This window comes from Hesperophylax consimilis, chromosome 23 (assembly GCF_061612785.1).
Source record: "Hesperophylax consimilis isolate HC1 chromosome 23, BYU_Hcon_1.0, whole genome shotgun sequence".
Classification (NCBI taxonomy): domain Eukaryota; kingdom Metazoa; phylum Arthropoda; class Insecta; order Trichoptera; family Limnephilidae; genus Hesperophylax; species Hesperophylax consimilis.
The window spans coordinates 17,006,995-17,031,123 of NC_142858.1; the positions used below are offsets into that span (position 1 = coordinate 17,006,995).

A 24,129-nucleotide genomic window follows, 5' to 3' on the forward strand; every position below is an offset into this window, starting at 1 on the left:
TTCCACTATCACCGCTTTATCAACGGTTTTTCCAAAGACATACTCTGGCGGCCAATTATTTGTCCGGGGATTAAGGCGTTTCGAGCATTGTTTACCCGTGGAGACGTTCAAATAAAGAAATAAATTCAGTGAAAGTGAAGTCTTTCGGGACGTAGGGCAATGGGCGATGGTGATGCGGGTGGAGCACTGGAGCGACCATTGTTGCGACGCGCACCTTGACCCATTTACTGGTCAGCCGGGTCTTTCACAAGAATCGGAAGCTTTCAACTATCTTCGCTCAATGTCATTGACTAAATATGTACCTCCTCGATACTATACAAACAGAATAATATACATAATATTATTTTTCTAGGAAGAACCGAAATTTCTAAAAATGTGAATTTTTACCGTTATGAAATTTTCATAGGTTAGTAAATTTATGTTACTACATTACATACGCACAATGCACTGTTAAATGATAAAACTCAATTTGGTCATATTCTGCGCGGAATTGCTGGATCAAAGCAACTAGTTTAAGGACGGGTTGTTTCATAGAATTTGAATAATTAATCCATTTTCAAGTTCTTTGAAATATATATTCAAGTTCTTTTATTATTTCAGTTCTCTGAAGTAACTGGTCTATAATGAAATAATAAAAAAATCTTGAATAGGTTAATTAACGTTGAAATTCGATGAATTATTCAAACATTCTGAAACAACCCGTCCTTAGAAATCGTGTTATTTTCATCAATACCATTTCAGAATATCAATTAAGAACGTCAAAATATAAATTAAGAGCTTCAAAATATCATTAAATCGAAAAAAATAAGATATGGACTAGTTTGTTCACTAAAAAAGGCGTTGAAATCTCTGGCGAATCCGAGTACACACCAAAAGCATTTCCCTTCAAAATGCAGTCAAATTGATTGCACTAAAATGATACGGTTTTCAATGTTTAGTTTTATTAATTCCAAAAATTTCTAAACCTGAATATGTTTAAAAAACGCTTTGTCAGTAACACTAGCTAACATTTAATATATACCTCCATGTACAATATTTACATACGACCGTATTCATATTACCGTTGATATTTTCTTCAAGTCATGATTCATTTGTATTCCGCTAGTTGTTTTTATTGATTATGTAGTGTACCAATCTATTCTTCAAATAATTAATAATGATTATCTCAGAAACGAAATTAGAAATGTGATGAAATCTTCGTTCAAAGAGCATTTCACATGAAAGTAAAAGCTACAAAGTCTTATTTCAACACAATATGGTTCGATTCCATTTTAGTAATGATATTTCATTTGCTAAACTTTCACGGGTTAATTGATAAATTTATAAATATTATGAAAATTAGTATTCACAATTCGCAGATGTTGAATGACACGCCATGCGATAAATTATATGCAACATTATCAGCGGTCACACTAATAATAAAGTCTTTTTAAACCAATTTCATAACGTGGTAGGTATATCAACATTTACTAAACACGAGTTTTTCTCAATTAGGGGGTGTTCATTAAATTAACAGCTTAGAACTTGTTTTTTTTTTGCATTACTTATATTTCTTGCATTTTCGTTTTATATTATTTTATTTATTTTTATATAACCTAATCGTTGATAAGTACTTATGGTAACTTCTAATAATGTTAATCTCTTTTTTGTAAGAATATGTAAGAATTATATTTCATTATACGAAAAAAAGGCTGAATTTTTATATATTAAGTTGATTAAATTTTACATTGGTATCCTCAGTACGGGTAAAGCACCCAGTGAGGTTCATATTAGAAAATAATATTTATAATGTCTAAATTTATTGTATCTAATAAAAAAAAGATAAAACCGGAAAAAAAATAATATTTATAAATATATATTTTTTATAATTTTTATTTCTTGCTAGAGCAATCCCGATAAGTTGCAAAACTCATTGTAGAACGGGAGGAAATTACAATACATAGGTATACAAATGTTACAAGGTCTTCTTAAGAATTACGTTTATTATGATACATATTTTTTTATGATTCATTATCTGACACCCGTTCACGGTTGGTGTTGGCTTCATGAGAACGGGCCTCAAGGACGGCTCGTATGTGGAACGAGCTACATGAATCTGTTTTTCCTCCTGAATATAATCCTAACCTCTTCAAGACCCGCATTAATAAAGACCTTCCAACATGCCCCAACCTTAACCTGCTTCACAACGCCGCCCAACCGATTGGCGCCATACCTCCCCTGCCTTTGCACATTACAGACTGGGGCGTTCTTGTGAAGCATCACATAAAAAAGAAAGAACTAGAAACTCAGTAAGTTTATGGTCATTCTTAAATTTAATTTAAATCGTTTTTCAATGTGTTATTTGAAAAAATATATTGAATATTAAAGCGAAATAATTAATTTAAAACAAAATAAAAGTTTCAGCGTCGTCATTAATTTGTAAGCGCTAATGTGGAAGGAAACGTAAAATCATAACCAATTTAATTTCCTGCCTGAAAAATTTGACTTTAAGACTAATAATTAGACGTTTGCCGGTAGCTATAAGTCCTTTTCTTTTTAATTTCTTAGTTCTTTAGTAAACTAGTAAATACGAAATCTCTCTTAAAAGGAAAAAAAATAATTATAACTGACGTTATCGAAAAAAGTGTGTAGCTACCTATTTCAAAATGCCTGGTTAGAAAATTAAATCATTGTTAGGTACAAATATGAGCTTCATTCTTGCTATAGTCCTTTAATTTGAGAAAAAAAACTTTTAAAGTAATTTCAATATATTTCACGATAAAGTGACTAAAATTGTATGTGTGATTTGGTTAGAATCTAGAATTGTATCCCAAGAAAATGTGTTTGGCATTTCATCCTCTCTGCCCACTACAACTGGCTTGTTAATTAGTTAGAGAGTTATCAAAATGGATTCGAAAGAAAGTTGTATTTTGGTGTAATTCGTAAGATTATTATCATTTCAGAAATTATTGAGTGACTTGCCAGAAGTACCTAAACATTAAAACAATATATTTTTTCTAATTCCCGCGTTACACTTACGATCATAATTTCGAGCATAGGAAGCCTAGGTATCTACAGCAATATTACAAGAATGCTTCAAAAAGTTATGTTGACCCAGAATCATCAATACGTGTGGGAAGTCGGAACGGGAACGTGAATAAAATAAACAAATAATATTATAATATACCAATAGATAAGTATTTATCTACCAACTAACTAGGTATTATTATATCAAATATTATACTTTATAAAAATAACTAAGATCAAAAGTAAGAGCTTCGTATTAATTATATTCAGATTTCAGTCTTTTTTATTAAAAAAGTTTGAAGAGTTTGACATGATGACATATGAATATCTATTTTGGTGAGCGGTTAAGAAAATATTATTATCTTCATCACAAATCCCAGGCCTAGTAGTTGCCAATATATTATATTTCTATATCGTCAAAACAGCGCTACAGTTCAATTCAACCTTAAAACAACGGTAGTTTCGAAATAAAAACGTGTAAAATTTGTAGTTAGATTTAAGGATTATCTGTTATATGTATATATGTTATATATTTTTTAATAAATATAAAATTATATGAATTAGATATAGAGCTCGCAATAAATGTATTTAACAAACGCCAAATACTTAACTTAAGGCGATGCACTACGTCGTGTAATATTTTAAATTGAGCCGCTATCAATAACAACCCTTACGTAGATGGCAATAAGGTTTAAATTCCCGCTTAATCCACCTGTTTTGATTTATGCAAGAAAAAAACATGGCCAAAAAGTGCCTTTTATTTTATTTTCATTTTATAAATAACTTAATTTGCCACATTATACAATAAAATCATAACCGAAAATGGGTTCGTAAGTAGGAGATTATGAACTTTAAAGCAGTTTTCATAGGCCTTTACACTATTTTTTATGGCTTATAAAAAGACTTATCTAAAAAATAGTCGATTATTTAAAAGGCCAAGATGTATTCTACTCGCAGTATTTAATTAAAGCATCTGAAACATTTCTAGGCGACCAAATTTTCAAACCAAAAACACACGATTTTGCATTACTACGTATGGCATCGCCTTAATATTTCATGCTTTTCTGAAATATCTACACATAGTGAAAGTTATTGAGTTCTTATGAGACTCTGAATAATGTTTCTTATTTTTTTGTAATGCACCGTACGCTCTAATTTGCTATTTTTATTATTTTATGTAGTTTACTTAAATAAACTACTCAAATAGTTTTCTCGAAACTAAAATTGGTTTTTCGGATCTGGCCCAATACAAAACAACGTTAAAATGAAAACAACTAAAGTATTAGTAGTTTAAATTAATTATTTATTAAATTATGCAGTTTCATAACGATAAACAATATGTAATTAGGTACCCATAATTTGATTTTTCACACATTCATAACAAAAGCAAAGCTTGATTAGTGTATATTTGAGCGATTCCACGTGTTGTTTTAATTGGATATCATTTATATTTACCGTTAACAGAGCATAAGAAAATATAAAGCAAATAAGACTGTTATACTCGTACCTTCCACTTGATGCGCCGTTAGCAAGGAGACCACGATCATCAACAACATTGTATCGGCTCTGCTTCTTCTCGCGACACTGAAGTTAAAAACTACTCTATTTACCATCATTCTAAACACCAACATAAAATATAAGTTTCTTGTAAAAATGTTTGAGACACGAGAACTTTTGTCACTGTTTTCATTTAAAGTTCGGAGATTAGGGACTTGTACAGTGTTCCATTGTCAGTTGCGGGTACCTGTTACAACCCCGGGACGGGGGTGGGAGCCGCCGTTAGGGATGACATCCTGTTCACTGTACAACAATCGTTTGGCACTACAAAAGATAGCTTTCTGATTCGCGCAACTTGTTCGCTGGAGCGGTCGACGGTGTGTTGTGGAGCAAGTTGCGTGCTTAGCACCTGTCGTGCATTGGTGTCTCGGAGCCGGCGGACCGTCCGTAGCGCTCACTTGCTGGCTTTGTACTGCTTTGGCTGCTTTCGGGGCATTTCTCTCGACGCATCGCGGCCGCTGCCACCGACTAATGCTCGACTACCAACAAATGGGGCATCCGAGGAAACTACCTGCCAGGGGTACAGAACTATTATTCGACATTAATATTTTGTAATTAATTTTCATCAAAGAACCCATAAATGCACAACAAATGTGTTCGATTTTACTTTTTTTTTTAAATGTAATGTTTTCACATCGTTAGTCAAAGACGTCGCATTCGTGCATGTAATCCAAGTACCTACAAGTTAATCCGACATAATATTTTGATATCCCTCCTCCGAAATATGCTTTACAGTTACGCAAAATCACAGAATTGTTTTTGCTCTTTTTTCAGACATAATGAACGAAAACAATTGACTATCGAAGGCTTCACCCGGAATACCAGTTTTGATACCTACTTTGTCATGAAAAGATGTCAGTACCTACTACTGACTCAGCAGTGGACGCAGTTATAAAAAGTATTAATTATTTTAGAATAGATCATACAAAAGCTATTAAAATAAGACTAGTTATTCATTTATTCTATTTTCCTTAGTCAGCACTCCAAAATTGATATAAATCAAAAAATATATATGAAATGAGATTGATCAGCAGTTGCTTACCTCTGATGAAACTCTCTACCTTAAACCAATCATTATTGGTTTTCGCGATGTCGTGATTTCACGACAAACTACTCTTAAAAGTAAAATTCTGCTATCGTAGAGGTTAGGTAGAGAAGTGACTCGAATCCCCTTAAAATATAACCTAACGTAAGTATAATATTAACATTATTATTAGAAAAATATATATCCACGTATATTTTCAATCGTGAATAGAAAATGTCTACAACTAACTTCCTCGTGGTAGAAAAAATAAAATGCTCTTTCTAATTCCAAAATAAAAGAGGATTTTAAATATTGGTCTCACGCCACCTGTAGAAGTAAGTTGACGTCTTCACGCCATCCCCGCGTTCGCGTGTTGCTAGAGTTTCGTTTCATGTGGATACTTATGTCGCGGGTAAATAATATATATAGATAATATTATAGACAAAATTGGATAACTTTTTCTGTCAGTTCATTATTTACCGTCCCATCATTCAAATCGTGATCTACTCTGCGAGAAGATGTCAATGTATATTTTGAAAATTTCTGTATTTCCGTACAAAAAAGCTGTTGTTCCTGATCTTATCGCAGGTAAGATATATAATTTGTTTAATGAACTTGGAAGTCTTGCTGGATTCAAAACTTAAATAAATAAATAATTAATACCCTTAGTACTTGGTTGGACTGTTGAAAATTGAAGTAACATAGAAAATGTATCGAAGTTGTACTACAAATAAAGAGCAATGATTTACGGTGAATTCTGGATTATCCCGACCAAACAGGTATCAAGGTGGACCGGATAATGGAAAGGAGGAAAAATTTTATGATCATTCAGTTGTAAATCTATACAAATTAATACTTTGAGAAACCTACGCTGAATTGAGTCATTTTATTTGTGTCCCCGTAAACACTTGCTGGTACCTACCTACCCTAATATATGGTTTATGGGAGTGAGACATAGAACTGGCAGAGAAAGAACTGAAATAGACTGAATGCTGTATAAATTAATTACCTGAGGCGTGTGCACGGTAAAACCATGTATAGAGAAATGTGGAGATTCGCACAGAATGCAATGCTGATGTAAGCGTAATGGTAATGAGGGACACTTAGGTGATTTGGGTACGTAGAGCGAAAGAACGAAATAAAAGTGTATTTTATAAAGACGCCTGAGGTAGAGTTCAATCTTATCGCATGTTCCAAAATTCACCACTTAAAATAAATTCGTGGCGCGCATGATAAAAAATAATGAGAAATAAAAGCTGTAAGAAGTAAGAAATACCTGTCAACGGAATTTAGAAGCATTACAAATATTCGCGGTGTTTAGAAACTCTTAGTACAAGCGTATAACTTTATCTTTTGATTTTTTTATTTGAGATTTCGTTTTCGTGTAAACCTAGTCTGAAGTTGGAATTTTTTATATCAATTTTTTTTTTTAAATGGCTCGCTTGGGGTTTATATCAGCTTTTAAAGGTCTTTTAAAATGAATCTAGAAGTAAATAAAATAAAAGTTTACATGGGTTCTCTATGTAAGACTGTGAATATATCCAGTCTACGTGTTTTAAGTTTTGTATTTTTCGTGAAAAGTTTAAAAATATGGCGCCAGAAGAACAAAATACGGAATTTCAATGTGAAATTCATAAACCCCATTTAATTGACAAGGATAAATGTAAAAAAATCACATTTGGTTAACCAAAAAAGACAAAGAAGATTCGAATAAGTTTTTATGTGCTAGTTTTGATTTACAGAAGGTCATTTACCTCATGGAGACAGTTTGAAGAGTTTGAGACCAACAGCTATACAAGACGATATTCCTCTTATAGAGAGAGCATTTATGTGGGTTGGTACAAAACCGCGTCCTGTTTTATTTGGGGAGAAACAGGTGGAAAAAGAAGGTACTCTATAATTCGCACAGTAACGTACTAGTAATCTGAAAATTATCGACGCCTAAAAAAAAGTTTTGTTGCATTTTACTGTAATAGTTGTGTAGGACAAAATAGGAATATTGCTACGCTAGCCAAAATTTTCTAATTGCCCTATTTATTAAGGAAACAACTATCGATTATTACCCCTTGCCAGAATACACAATGATGCTGGTTGACTCGGTGCCTAATTGCTTACGAGCAATTTAGACGAAGGGTAATTTGGGCACCTTCTGAATGGCCTACCATAATATCAAACGTCAGAACTGACCTCAATAAATTACGGTGCATGCGATGTCTCATGAAGATTTCTGGATTGGAAGTCACTTTCACTGACTTACCTACCAGTCAAATATATGATCAAATTTAATGAATTGCGAAGTATAACGAACAAAGAATTCTCAAAAATCATACAAATGTAAGGATTCCTTGATTTTCTGATACGATTACGTCAAAATTATGCAATGTTCTGTAAAACTAGCGGAATCTTAAGTCCCTCTGTGCCAAGGTAATAATTCCTTTTAGATTAAGAGAATAATATCTCGCGTTTCCCATTAACGCTGATCGACCGTGTGTTTTACCAGAAAGTGACAAGGAAGACATTTAATAATATTAATAAAATAAAGATAATTAAATAATAAAAAATCTTCCCAACTCCTCGTTAAACATTTACCAATTATACTAATTGAGAATAGATACCTAAAATCGTTTAGCCAAAATACTCAAACATACTAAATAATTATCCAAAACACAAAAATTTATAGCTAATATCTAGTATAAGTACGGATGTGAGTTATTTATTTTCGTTATAAATTATAAAATATTTGCCATTAAGAATAGAATTTTATATGATTTTAAAGGAAACTTTGGCAATTATTTTTGAGTTAATTATTTACAAACATAACTTTTTCCTACCTACTATGCCAATATGATGAAATATAAAATAAATTAAAAAAAGCTTTTTGATGAACATAAATTTAAATTACAAACCACCGATTGACGTTGGAACACAAATTTGCGGTATAAAACATGGAAATTTTAACCAAAAAAACACCCTTTCACGATGTTTTATTATATTATTTTATATCACAACATACTATCGTAGTAAGGGAGAAGACAAAATATCGTAAGAGCCAGAAGTACTTAAATTTGAGAAAATTATAAGGTTTTCATAAAACAGTATTCAGCCTTCTCCCTTATATATACTCGTATATTAATTTTGTTTAAATTGGCAAATTTAAAAATTATATGGAAGATTGGAGTCGAATTCAGACATCGAAGAGATGAGATGTAGAATGGAGGGAAGGCAACTTTAAATTAGGCTTGATATAAGAGAAGATATTTATTTATAGAGGAACAACCAAAAAAATTGTTCTATATCTACCACTTCTATACCACAGAATGTACAATATGAGGAGTAAAGGTAATTTTAAAAAGGTGAGAAGGAACTGAACGATGTCCAATCCTCATTCGAATAAGTAAGAAAAAATATTTTTTGGAGAAATGGGGGAATGGTTGAAACCACGATTTTTATGGTATAGCCCTTTGTACTGAGGCATAGCAGGCTCCCTTAGATTGACTAGTAATGTGCCAATACTCTGAACAAACATTGCGGGATCTTTCTCTGAGTACAGAATAAATGTCGAATAGGGGGATGTGGTTTACGAGGGTAACAATAGGGTTGATTGTTCCTTCTTTTGCCAATGTATCCGCAATATCCTTACCCACGATGCCAACATGTCCAGGAATCCAAATCAGAATTACGGTTTTACCAGAGATTTGAATGGAGGCTATTAGCATTCGAATAAGGCATACAAAGTAATCATCAGGTTGTTGAAGATAACTGGATTTAAGTTTTGGAGGGGACTGAGAGAGTCAGAGATAACAAGGGAATGTTCAAAATTATTTTTGATTATACATTTGAGAGATTGAAATTATTGCAATGCACTCAGCTGAACATATTGAAAATGGGTTTGAAATTGAATTAAATATTCTGTAATTAGAATTATTGTGGTAAATGTTTGTTAACAGTTAGGAGAGCCTGGAGATATGGAGTCATCAGTAAATAAAAGAGAGGAGTTGGGCCATTTAGAGGAAATAATGTGTCATTGAATATATTATTGACAATACGGGCCGGGAGATTGGAATGGCTTTTAAAGATGCCGATCCCTTCTAAAATTGTTGGGGATAGGGTGAAGTGATTATATTTTAATTTGTATAAGGGAAGATGATCATTTTGGATAATTTGAAGATCTGAGAGGAACTATTTTTTTTTTACAAATGACAGGAAGAGGTTTACTTCGAGCTCTGATTGTAATGGATGAATTTGGTGTTATTTGAGTCGTTGAATAAATGGGGATAATCGACACCTCTGCCATAGGTCACTCCAAGTAGTTTGCAACGTTTGATAATTTAGCAGGGGTGTCCGGGTTCATCGGGTGAGGTGTGTTCAAGATGCACCTGATGCAGCTGGTCTCCAACTGGTCCCTCGCCCCATCGCCTTGCGCTGCAGTGGGAGGGATATATTCAAATGACCATCACTCCTGGACACACTGATCACTAGATTCCGACCCAACCCTCATTCTTTTACCGTCCGAGAACTTTCTCTCCTTCCTTGAAAAGATGACATGGGCCCTAAGGTAAAATTTTGGACAGGGCCTCCTGTGTGGGGTTAATGTAAAAAAATGGATGATATTTAAAATTTTAATATTTAAGAACAAATTTTTCAGCAAATAGTTGCCGCCCTAAATAAGGAGGGGGATCCGAACATTATTATTGTTATTATTGTTAAGATAAAAAAAATAATTAAAATATATTTATAATTTGGAGTTATTTTATTAAACACAACATTTTGCTGAAAACTTATATTTAACATACCTACAGTTAAAAAAATAAAAAGAAATGCCATTTAAAATTTTTTCAATTTTTCATTCCACAATTTCCACTAAACAATAATTTTCTGATTCGCTTTTATTTCTCAACGGCGCTCTACGAAATGTTTATTTTTCTAATTTTTTTTTTCGAAAAAGGTTAAAAGTTAAAACAATGTAAAGGAACTCCGTCAAAAACAACAGTGATACATTTATGTCTATATAAAAAAAATTGCTCTAATGTTTAACAAGTAAAAATAATTATTTTCGTCGATAAAATCAGATGAAACCTAACAATTAAAACTTCATATAAATAAAAACCTAATTAAAAATCACAGTTTAATAAATTATTTTAAATCACCTTTTTTAATGAACAAAAAAAAATACTTAAATATTGTTAGAATATTTTTATTAGTAAATTTTACAGTAGGGGTTAAAAAAAACTAAATATAATGTGTAGGCATATTATGTAATTCTATAGTTTGATCTATTTTTATTCAGAAATAAAAATATTTGTGTTCATAAATGCCCCATTCAAACGACATATTTTTATACAATCTATTATTGTCTTTGTCTTTTCCATAGACATCAATATTATTATTCTATGGACGCGACACAGGTTTTGTAAACGTATTTCTACTGTCAACGCGATGGCGTACCGAACTTTTCATATTTTGTTGTTTTCATAATTTAAAGGTTTAGTAGTTGGTTAAGTTTAGGAAGATGAACGTCGAGAACAATGAGCGCCGGCCCGTTGTGCGGAAGACCGTCGTTTACCAACCAGCGGCCTACATCGGCTTCAGCGACGCCAGCGAAGTTTCTAAGAATAATTTGAACAAAAGGAAGATGAAGTCCTCTACTTGGGAAGTTCTCTCCACTAGGTCCTCCCGCTCAGGAGCTAGCCCTGTCAAAAAGTATGCGAAGCTAATCGGTATGTATATAATTAGCGAATGTTGATTACTGGCGTTTAGTTCTACCATTTAACTATATGCATTGCTGTTGGCGTTTTTATTACTAACTTTAACTGATGTTCAGACTGTTTCGCTGTTATTTTATTACGTTTTATTAATAAAGAAGGTGCTTTTAAAGCAAAAGCCTGGATTACAATTTTGTTTTCCTCTTTACAATCTATTCAGAATGATGTTATTGAAGAGAAACAATGATTACCATTTAGCTATGTTTATTCAGCTGCCTTTTGTATCAGCCAATGACCGTTTGGATTTATATTTTGGTTTATTATGGTTTGAAGGATTGTTTGTTAACAATCTAGATTTACATGGCTACATCTGATTCGCGCACAAATTTTAACAATGATCAGTATATGGACATATCTGTTGAGTCGAGAAGTATGAGGTAAATCCATCATAAACCTAAGTCGACTGACCAAGATCATTATCGAGTAATTCTGAATAAAAATATAATACAGTAAGATTAAATTCAATCGTAACCAAGTCAGTGACATTCTCTTTTATCACTGTAGATAGGTAAAAGTATAATATTCTTTTGTAATAGTCATTAAAATTCATGTTTGTGATTATTATGGACAGACACGTAATAATGTTGTACGCTATTACTATTAATTATTAATTTCTGTAGAAAGTCAGATAATTAATAAAATTATATATATATATTGCTATTAATACATTCAGGTAGCATGAGTGGTGTGTCTGCTTTGAATTTTGAGGTTAGAAATCATTATAAAATTTTTCCTTAAATGTGTTTTGTCCAAGTCTTCCATCAAGCTGGGGATGAATTTGAAGACAACCAGAATATTCTCGGTAATTTGCACATACCTTATTTATTTAAAAAAAATATATATATATTTTACAAAATACAATATAATTATTCAAATTTATAATATTATAATTTATACAATTATAATTTTGTCTTCATATCAATCTACACCTGTTAGTTTAAATTTCTTCGTTTTGCGATTATGAAAAAATATGTGGTTATTTTGATAGATTCTGATTTACAAATATCTATCGGTTAGCGAAAGATATTTTTTCATCCTCTTTGCTCTTTAATTCATAATATACTGTATATTATGTTTGTTGCTGTAAGAATTTCATTTTTTCTGATTGCAATTGTTGTTAAATATAATTTAAGAAAACGTTTCCGGTATTCTTGACTGGTCTTTTGAAAGATGGTACAATGTATTACTCTTCTCCTGTTGTTGCACTTTTCCCACAATTTAGAGCAGTAGAGTGTATTTTTTTTACTAGCAGCATTGATTTTCTGCACATTGGTGCACCAGGAAGAAATTTCACGGACAAGGGCGGAATACCCATTCACAGTTGATGTTGACAGCGTAAAACTAGTAATTTCTCCTTTCTGTTATTTAATAAAACAGTGTGCTTGTAGATTTGCCTTTCTTACTTCATTTAATCCAGGTCTTCCAGGTACCAGATTAGCTGGTACACTGCTCAACAAATTAGCTTGTACATCCACTGTAGGTGGCTTGATTTGAACATTTTTATTTATCATTTTAAGACATATTTTATTCTGTAGCTTGAATTTTTTATTACAATAACATACACATGTAAGTTACGGAATTAAATGAACAAAACTGAAACGAGAGAAATATACTTATCGACTAAATGGCATGAGATCTCCTCCCGGCTGCCTAAAATTGGGGACTTTGTTTTTTCAACAGGTATCAATGGAATAAAGAATAAGCCATATTTTAAACTCGGTTTGACCTTTACTTTCTGCTTGATTATTGGGTGCCACTCAGTCACTTTCCAAATCACATATGTGTGCATCGGCCGCGGGTATAAAGTTAACGATAGATATTTAATAAGTACAGCATTTTCCTTCTAACAGCCCCTTTTCTTTACTCGCCACTTGAAGTATGACGCAAAGTTCGCCTGCTCCATGTCATATTTGCAGAAACTCTACAAGATGCAATAAAATAAATAGCATAAGGGGTTTTGTTTTTCAGGTAATTTTTGCAACACCAAGCATTACCTCATAAACTTATAATGAGTCTTCTAAGTATTTTATAAATATTACTATTTTAGCTCCGCTAGTCCGTTAAAGGTATTGCACCTGTTAAATGTATGATTGTTTTCTCAAATTTTGCCTTATGCGTATGTTCTGGTCGCTACATTCGCCATCTCTTCATTCGCTTTCAAGGGATGAATTTAACTAATTAGGTAATTTTTTGATGCACTGACGGCGTTTACACTTTTTTCTAGTTTACATTCACACCGTCATATCTTCAACACTTCAGGTAATTTACCTCTACAATCGCCATAGCTCCCCTGTTACTATTGCTTAATTCTCCCATCTCGATACCGCACTATTCTTTGATTCTTCGCCTGCCAAACCCTAACACTAAAGTAAACCTTTTATTAACCCTCCTTGAACTTAACTCTCACTATCCTTTAACTCCATTTTTTCCAACCCTCGCCGGCTTTCCACAGCTAAACACGGCTAGGTGTAGAAACACAAGTCAGGTAGTCCCTTCTCGCTGCCCCCGAACTAAACTCTCTTAGTTTCTTTTAAATTAAAAGGTCGGGATTTCACAAATTCTTAGTTTCTTATATATTTATCTTAGTCATCTCCTTAATTCCCAAAACTATTGAGACACAAAATGAGAAGCGTAATTAATTTGTTTTTTACCAAATGTATTTTGTTACAGCAGAGAATGTTGGTGACAGCTTCAATCAGTAAAGCTTACCTCAGATTAGTGGTTATCCACGCAGATCCTTGTAATTAATTTCATATTTAGTCATTGTGTTAAACTTTAAGAAACTGGATAGATCATCTGGCAGCTTTGTATAATTATATGCTTACGGTGATTTTTGCGGAATTTGTTGTGTATCTGCGAGAATCAACTTGTTGAATTATACCTTGGGTGAATGAATATGAAAGTCATTTGTAGGGTAATATTTTTTCATACTTTCTTTTATGTTTTTAGAAGAGCCAACCAACGAAAAATCAAATCATGATTACATTATTGAACAGAAGAAAAAATGGAGGCAAAAACTCAGAAATGATGAAGATTTGAAAAAGAATATGGATGAAAAAAAGAAGCAGAGTTTACAAGAATTACAAATCAAGTCTAAATTATTACTCAAACGAAATTTGAAAAGAAAAACCCAGAAACCGAAAAATCCAAGCAAGAATTCACCTTGTCCACCGTCTTCTTTGAAGAAAGATGATATTGTGGATACAGGCATCAATAAAGCTTATCACAGGATTATAGATACTTCCAAGATTGTTCCTGAAAAGCATGAATTTCCACGTTTAGACTCATTACCAACAAATAATGATGGCCAAATTATATCCCCTGGTAATGCAAATCTGGGTGTGGATGTTCTTTGTGAAACTACAAAAGTACCCATTATGAATCCAGTCAATGAGGTTCCATCTAGTCAAGGAATACTTCTCACTGATACAAAGAAGGATGCTCTTCTACCACCTAATGGTAACTCCCCCATTCTCAAATCTGCAGCTATTAAGATACAATCCTCTTATAGAGGTTATAGAACAAGAAAACATATTGAACCGTTGAAAATTCAAAATAAAGAGAGTGTCCAAATTCTAAATGACAATCTTCCAATGGACAATCAGAAAGATGATGTTTCAAAATCTACAATAAATGTCCATCAAATAAAAGAAGATATTTCAAAGTCAGGGGATACTTTGAGCATCCCCAATATGTCTGTAAACTATCCATATAATTTTATAGCGGCTGTAAAAAAGAAGTTATCTAAGTCAATAGATGCACCACAAATGAAAACCGATGCTAAAGATGATATGACTGCCCAGTTCAATATGTCCCCTTTGGAAAAGCTAAGGAAAGAATGCCTGGCGAACCCTTCATTCTTCACCATTTATAATCAAAACCTCGACTCTGTCTATGTTATGCCGACAACTCACACATTTGCAGATGATACTCGCAACAAGCCATTATTTTCTGAATCCACGCTGGTGAAACACTTGGATGCTTCCATTAATAATTCATCACACGAGTATGCTGTATTTAAAAAGCCAAGGACTTTAGTAGATTTATCACCAGACCCCCCCCACCCCCGGGTGACAAAAGAAATTTTGCAGAAGTCTACTATTATATCAGAACTAAAGTCCTCTTTACAAGAAATTCAAAACTTGACTGTTTCAATTACCTTCAATGAACAAGTTGATAAAGTTGATCATATAGTATCCAGTGAGTCTCACAAAAAGGATATTAAAAGAAACAAAAGATTGTTGACAAACTCTGATCATACTAACCAAGAATGTATACGAAACCATAACAGTGAGGACTATTGGTCCTCGAGAAGTACTTTGAATGCACCCGATATTAATTTAGTATGGCCAAGAAAGATTGATGTGGATAAAGACAGTTTTGAAGAGAGCACAATTTTAACACCAAAACATTATCACAGACAGTTCAAAAATGAGTTGACTCTTCTGGATTCATTCAATGAGTCTCTCCGTCAGGTGCAAGTTGTGGAAGAGGTAATGTCTGCTTTATTCTTTTAAGTTGATTGAGATTTCACCTATTCTCGATCAGGCTTTGGCAAACTCTAATTACACTTACTTTAAACTATTTTACCTTAGCTTTTGACCTGTAAAGTACATTACATAATAAAAACATTTACTATCAAGTCCTTCCCGAATTCTATTCACTGCTTAAATTATATATGTAATTTTTTTTGTAGAAATAATGTTACTATTTTAACTTTTCAGACACTATCAACAATGAGACAAAATCCGAATTCATCACAGTTTACTAATTTTCAATCTGGGAATGATAGTATCAACAATACCTGGCATCAATTCGAAGAGAATTTGAAAAATATCTCTTCCATAAAAGTTTCTTCTAATGCTAATATTTCTCAGTCAATAAACGAGAATGACCACCTGACCAAACTGCATCTGGAACACAAGCTGCAGGGGATCACCACTTTTAACTCTCTCAACAAATCCCGTAGATCTTCCAATGTATACAATCAGTCGCAAATGCGTGATGTGATGAAATCATTCGAAGGGGTGAATGCCAGCTCTGAGATTCATAATGATGTATTCAAAAGTCACGTTGTAATGAACACTGCTTTAGATGCGATTCACACTGACTCAAGAGCTTGCTCTCAGACTGAGTTTCTTAATCATAATAACACCATCACTAATATCCTCGACCAGTTTTCTGGTGACCAATCGCTGACTGGAAATATTACTGACCAGAATGATGTATCGATTCACGATGTTTCATCTGATACGTCTTTTAATTCTAAGAAGCTGAGAGATATTTCACTGTGTGACGACGTGAGCTTGTCGAATCATTTGAATAAATTCTGCGTTTGCTTGGTAAGTGTTTTTTTCCCTAACAACACGTATCTTGAATTGGCGTTTAGACGTAATGCTTTGTGCAAAACCAATTGAATGATTTGAGTAGATCTTAAAGCTCTCACATAGACTTGAATCTAACTTACTATACAAGATTATTTGACCAAACCTACACAAAAATATGAAACTCAAAACTCATCACCCTAAAGAAATCCAAACCCCTACTCAACATAGGAACAAAAGTTCCTCTCAACTCACTTTATGTTATTTGTGTGTTGTATAATTATTGTATGATTTTTTATATTAATTTCCATTTCAGATTTCACAGTACATAGAAGATGAAAAAGTCCGTTCTGAATACCTCAATACCCTATTGAAAGTTCGAGAGAAAACCCTTCTTGATGCAACTAGACTTGAATTACTCTGCTTACAAATGCAAAAAAAACAAAATCACGAACTCGTTCCTCTTCTGAAGAAGAAGCAGCGCGGTTTGTTGTTGAAGTCCCAACAAGAAAGAAATGAAATAAAGCACATCAAGAAATTTCAGGAAGAGCAATCGCAAGAAAGAAAAGCTACGCTGAAACGGCAACTTAAAAATCTCAAAAGAATGTTTTCCTGTGAAGGGAGTGCTCTAGACTTCAAGAAGAAATCATCTTCCTTAAAGAATTCTTCATTAATTTTACAATCTAAAGGCAGGACTCAAAATTCTCCTGTCAAAGGAATAAACATCTCGTTCAGTAGTGAAGCCAATGCTAGCAATTCTACTTACGGTCACGTTCAGCAAAGCTTGGAGAAGAAGAAAGTTGACTTAAGTAAACAGAAGAGAAAACTGAGTGAACTCTTACATATGCACTATGATGTTCAGTTGGATGCAGCAGAAATTAAAGCTATGGAACATAGACTACAAAACCCTCAAATACAAATAAAAAGTGCAGATGGTAATGCTGATTTAAAAAAGACAACATGTACCAGAAAGGATAATATGCCAAATATTACAAGTGCTATAGATTCGCATAGCTTTAATGCTCCATTGGAAATTTTGAACACAATGGAGGTTTGTGATAGTAAGGCCCACATTCCCAGTGAGGAGTTTGATGCTGCTATGGAAACTAATCAAAATGAGGTTGAAAGTACAGCACCTGAGATACAGTCAAGGCTCGATGCGACTACAGATAGTAAGTTAATTGGCGATGAACAAAATCTCAATGATGTGTCTTCCGATGCCGTGAAAGCTGATTACAACTTCGTTTTGAGTGGATATAGTCTGAATAAACTTTGGGAAAAAATAACAGGAGACAGCCACAAAAAGTATGATGATAAAGAGGATTATCACATGTCAAAAGATTCACTGGACTATTTCTTCGAAGAAGCTAAACAATTTGCTCTACAGGATCTTCTAAAAACTCTTCAATGTAATTTACCACAGAATGTTGACAACTTTTCTTTGGCCAAGGCAAATAAACCAGATGAAAGTACCAGAGAACTTGTTACCAAAATCTCACACATTTCTGCCCAATCTATAAACACAAGCTCACAATGTAACTATAACACGGAGGATTGTAACAACTATTCCAGCTCATTATTGAAGTCTTCCAATGAGCAAGGTAATAACAATACCAATATTCTTAACAATTTGATTCAGTCAAATTCGTATCATCCAAAGATTCAGTTACTGCCTGTCAATCACCCCGACAAACTGGCCATCATTGACAAAGTATCTGAAGTAAATAATCTCAATGATGATATAGAAATGAAGTCTCAGGATAATAATGTTTTATCAGATACATTTACAATCAAAGAAAATTTAAGCATAGATTCCAGTGACCAAAGTGATTCCTCAAAATCTACAGCACACAGCCTTGTAGAGGAACTCACACAATTGGACATTTCCAAAATAAACGAACAGTGTGAAAATGTGGAGAACATACAATACAGTGATGATTTCACCCTGGAAGATAGAAGTGAACATAAAGAAACATCACCATTGGTCAGACAAACATATATTGAAGCTGATTCAAAAATTCTGCCTACTTCATTTAATTCAGATTTAATCCCTTTTAAAGAAGACATTGCTTCGATTGCCAAAGTCAAAAGTAAACTACTTGATGATCAATCTAAAGATGATGAATCGTATTTTAAACAAAATTATTCAGAAGACAAAGTAAAACAAAACCTTTCACTGTCTATTAGAAATGTGGTAGTTTTAAACAAATGTGATAACATTAAACCTACTGAAAATATATCTCAAATGGAGATACTTCAAAAATCAATAGCAAATACAGAGTTTGTTGGATTGACTGCAAATAAATTGTTTGATGAAGACATGATTCCTAAGTTTCCACTAATTAAAGAAACTTTAACAGAAAAAATCCAAGTAGATTCCAAAATCGATATTGTTGACAAACCTAGAACGGATCATGAAAGTGATGAAATTCATAAAGACCAAAATAGTTGTGATGATGAACTAATGACACCTGAAGAGAAGGATTTAGCTCTTCCACCTTCAACAGAAATAGATGCCCAAAGTGACTGTGTGGAGGGGGGCTATCAAAAAGAAAAACATAAAACTGAAGGAGGAACTGATGCTAAATCTCATTCTTTCAATGATATCTTGCTGGGCCAAGAAACTATTACCCCCAGTCCTGACCAGAGCCCAAGAGGTAAGTTGCATCTTCCTGTTGTAGCTAACTTCAGTTTTATGACATGTATTCCACGGTTCCATGCTAACTCAACACAGTGACTATTCAACACACTTTTAAAAAGTGATATAAAGTCATTAAAAACAATGAAATTTTTTTTTTTAACCTAACCTACTTAACCCAGTTAATAAAGTTTTTGTTTCATCACTTTCCATGACTTTATATAACTTTTTAAAGATGTGATGAATTATCATTTTGATGATTTATCCGGTCACCGTATTCCATGCAGCTGGAATTATTTATATTTAAATAAAATATCTGTTTTTCATTTGAATTTACTTTCAATATATATTATGTACTAGTTTTTACAGCCCAACCTAATATTACAGACTCACCCACTGGAGAGTACTCCCCTGCGGCAGTATCATTGTCCATTTGCCGCATAGACGAAGCAGAAGAATTAAGGAAGAAGCAACTTGCTATTGAATTAGAAGTTAGTATTATTTTATGTTGGTTTAATGAATACTTTATTTTTACTTATTTATTTGTTTCCTTTTTTTATTCAGTTTATTTTTTTATAACATGTTTCGGAAAAACGTGAACTTACTTGATTATACACACATAAACTTTTAACCCTTTAACTGCTTCTGTGCCAAGAGCGAGTTAACTCGCATTCTTGGCCTGCTGTGCACAGCTACACTTCTACCTACTGGCATTTAAAAGGTTAAATGCCAGTAGGTAGAAGGGTCGCTGTGCACAGCAGGCCGTGAATTATTAATCAAAATAAATCATTTTTACATCTTCTTATAAATTAAAAACATTACACCTTGAAAGAATATTTAAATGACTTACCAAATTTATTCAATTTGCAACATATTTGCCGCCCTTCACTTAGATAAAAAGATTTTAATTTTTCAGAAAATGTCAGGGTTGTCACAACTTGTCACATAAATATAGGAACTTGCATTAGAAAAATATTAACAATTAATTAAAAGGAGCAATTATTTAGATCGATTGTTTTTTAATTGTAAACTGAATTATTTTTATTTTTATTGTTAAAAAAAAATTGAATTAACTATTATTTGTTTCGCACGAGTATCAAAAAGTATATATTTACGTAAAACAAAAACAAAATTTCAAACAACACAGGAAACAATTGTCTCAAGACACTGTTGTCTGTCAAACGAAGCTCCTGGGTAGATCTCTGTAAAATCGAAAATATCCGAAAACTGTAATTTAGTTTGTTTGGTGAAGTACTACAAAATCATCCCAATAGATGTCTCTGTGTGTTCCATATTTTAAATAAATCAAAAAACGTGACATATATATGCTACAGAGGCTCAAAGAATAGTGCGAATACGCGCTATTTTTCTATGGCGGGCCAGCTGAGCTCGGCCAAGAATGCGCCTATACGCGCTCTTGGCACAGAAGCGGTTAAAGAAAAGTTTTGTACTAACCCTTTTGTCATAACATGTAATATAGATCACACAGATTAAAGTCTGTCAGTTTGAATGTATAAAAGATACATACTACATATTCTCCATGGTTAGAGATATGAATTTGTCAAAAAAAATCTGTGTCAAATCCAGCAATGTAAATCTATGATTTAAAATTTTGTCAGCACTTGTAACCTGTTTACACATGATGTAATGTAACAAAGCAAATGTTTAATTTCAGATCAAAGCTCTGGAGCAGCAGTCACAATTGCCTTACTGTTTAGTGAGAGAGATACCGGACAAGCCACCGCCACCGTATATTCCCCCTTCAGAGGACACCAAACTCAGCCCGAGTCCCAAGAGCATCACCCTCAAGGTGACCCCTAGAGCCATCCACACCATTGAATCTTACTGTAACTGGCTATGGAATCAATTCTCCAAAGGCAACTCCGAGAACATTACCTACAAGAACTTTTCAAAAAGTGACAAAGTATCTACATTAGAAATAAAGAACAAGGAATATCTCTTTGATATTTGCCAAGAGACTTTTGAAAAGGAATTCTCAGAAATCGTCATAAAACCGTGTAAATTGTGGGAGTACAATAAGGAAAACAAATTTAAGTCATTCAACAAAAAAGATGTCTGTCTCCGAGTGGAGAAGAAAGTCAAAGACATTTTGGGATTAGAGAACAGTGTGCAAAAAGATAATCTTCTAGTCAATTGGGCACACAAAAGGCAAGACTATGTAAACGAGCTCCTAATTAAGGAACTTTACAGGGAAGAAATTGATTGGGTAAATATAGAAGAAAATGAAATTGACGTTAAAAATGAATTGACCGATTCAATTCTGGACGGTTTAATCCTTGAAGCTTGCCAAGAGTACAAAATGTTATACTCATAAATGCTTGAGTTCTCATTTTGTCTTTATTTTGCATAGATGAGGAGTATCACCAAAGTACCTTTAAATACGCTAGTTGATTTCATTTAGCTCTTTTTGTATATTTGGGAGAACCAATCGATAATCAATTCCTGGAGACAGATGCATAATATTGTTTTAGTTTCAACATTTTTTAATAAATCGGTAGCTATCGGTTTCCATGGTTCCACATTTTTCATATTTAAACGAGAAAAGTTTTGGATTAGTTATACTTTGACAGCTATATAATTTGTTTATACATTCAGTCATAGACTTAAGTAATATATTTAAGTGGTACTGACTAATATTAAACGAGTGCTGGTGGAAGGAATGAAACTAGTCGATTTGTTAAAATTACTATTATAAGTGAACAGTGGCAGTTTTCTCTACAGTAACTCCCATAAAGAAGAATAGATAACAAGACAAACTAGTATCATAATTTATTTAATTAATTATTATAATTCTTCCACTCTTTAAACAGCACACTACTCAAATTCCATCCTTCCGTATTAATAATGCTTGAGAGCAAGTTTAATATGAATCCCATATGTGTGTTATTCATTCTGCAACTATGGGACTTTTTGTTCTAAGAAATAGTTCATGCAAAACATAATACTGGCGTTACAGCAGTAAACCATACGAATTTGCAAACCTTAGGAATCGGGTTTGCAGCGACTATGAGATTTTTTAACACCAAATTTGTAAGGAATAGTAATAATAATTTTGCAAGAATCGATAGATTTTTTCTGTGATGTTTTAAGTTCATTACTGAAGATGTTCCTTTTTTATATGAAAAGACAGTTTCTTGTGTAAATTACGTTTTTCGTATTTTACCCTTTCAGGCCTGAATTAAAACTGGCAGTGGTGGAACATATTTGATACTCGATAACAATTGATAAAGTTATTTGAAAAAAAAAAAACATTATGTAGCTCTCGGAGGGCGTGTTTTTTACATAAAAGTACAAAAAGAACATTGTTGGCAGAATTATGACATTTTATTCAATTTAAAAAATGTCTTAAAAATTAAACATTGAATAAATATCTTCAAAACTTACATTTAAAAAAATTCGATCAAAATTGAATACAAAACAAAAATGGAATTCAAAATGACCAAAAATCCATTTTTAAAAAACTGCACAAAGCCAATTAAAACACGGCAGCAAAACCAGCAAATTGAAAAACAAAAAGGTATTTTTTTTATTCACTCTAGATAGGATAGGGAGGAATAAATTTATGTGTTTTTTTTTTCAAATATACACAATCCGAAAGGGTTAAAACAATCTACATAACTTTTGACATTATATTCATTAACCACAGACACTTTAGTGAATCATCAAGTCTAGTATTGCTAGGTCGCTAATCCTTGGTGCAGTGGTACAATGAAATTCCCTTAGATCTAAAGAAAAGTATGTATAATTATGGAAAAGACCAACATAGAATTTATAAATGGGGGATTTTATTTTCCCTTTTTTAATCTCCGACTGAATTCCCAATGAAATAGGTCATGAACTGCCGCTGTTAGCGAATCAAATGAAAATTTGTCAAAAAAAATCAACAAAATTGAAAATAGTTTTTTTTGTAGCTGTCCACTGCTGATGTGTTATTGGCATATTTATTGTTATTTTATAGATCTTCCATATTCAAATTTTCAATCCATTGAGTGATTAATTGACTCACTGTTTGAGTCAAAAAGGCACTTATGGATAAATGTAAACTAAGGATTGAATCATCGATACAATATTGTATTTTGTATGCCTTTCTTGAAAGAATTGAATTTCTATAGGGATAAAACTATTTATTCATATTCATAATACCTATGTACGGGCGCAAAATTTGTTTAGTATTTTAAAGCTATGTTCCAAGGGTTAACAGAACATACATTATAATCTATACGACCATAGAGGGCGTTAATTTAATTATTTTACAAAAAGACACTTTTTTCAAGTTACATTTTAAAATAGTAAGATGAATGTTTGCGCTTGTACGTGCCAAATATGTATATAAATAAATTTTGTGTCTATAATAACTGATTTCTTTTAAGATAGGCTTACAAATACAATAATGCCCTTGAATCACCGATACAAAATTGTATTTGGGTGCCTTTCTTAAAACAATTGAGTTTTTATAAGTACAAAACTATTTTTTCGTATTCGGTATATACTTGAGCAAACAAATAATTCAACTTTATATTTTAAAGCATAACTTGCAAATAGGATTTTTCCTTTTAAATTAGCTCCATCTATGAATGCGTAGCTTATAACATATGTTCCGTTTACTCTTAAGCATTTTATATTTTTTTAATTTTTTTTTTTATTTTTTAAAAAGAAAGACAAACATTCCCGGGTTACGAATAACCCAACAATGTTTGAAAATCTCCTACTACCACCACAGAAAGCCGAAAATGTTGCTTGTGTTGTGATGGAGGACTTAGCCAGCCGAGGAATCGAACACGCGACGCTCGGGTGAGA

The 24,129-nt window shown here is 32.8% G+C and overlaps 2 protein-coding genes across 3 annotated transcripts in view; one reads left to right on the forward strand and one right to left on the reverse strand.

Annotated features, from left to right (window-relative positions):
* The window catches only part of LOC149412382 (uncharacterized), a 95,344-nt gene extending 90,733 nt beyond the window's left edge, over positions 1-4,611 (reverse strand). Inside the window, exon 1 of the mRNA XM_089645707.1 lies at positions 4,514-4,611. Within this exon, the coding sequence (XP_089501833.1) occupies positions 4,514-4,562 (49 nt within the window). The 5' untranslated portion in view covers positions 4,563-4,611. The remainder of the gene's footprint in view (positions 1-4,513) is intronic.
* Positions 4,612-11,008: 6,397 nt separating this feature from the next.
* On the forward strand, positions 11,009-23,943 carry LOC149412383 (uncharacterized). 2 transcript variants are annotated; one of them, XM_089645964.1, is made up of 6 exons: positions 11,009-11,304; positions 14,299-15,842; positions 16,074-16,691; positions 16,990-19,330; positions 19,672-19,802; positions 20,987-23,943. In XM_089645964.1, the coding sequence occupies exons 1-6, from the start codon at positions 11,097-11,099 to the stop codon at positions 21,644-21,646; spliced, it is 5,502 nt and encodes a 1,833-aa protein (XP_089502090.1). In that variant the 5' UTR covers positions 11,009-11,096; the 3' UTR covers positions 21,647-23,943. The 2 variants fall into 2 exon arrangements, with proteins under 2 accessions (XP_089502090.1, XP_089502091.1); XM_089645965.1 differs by having other exon boundaries at positions 19,699-19,802; positions 20,987-23,941.
* Positions 23,944-24,129: the final 186 nt, after the last annotated feature.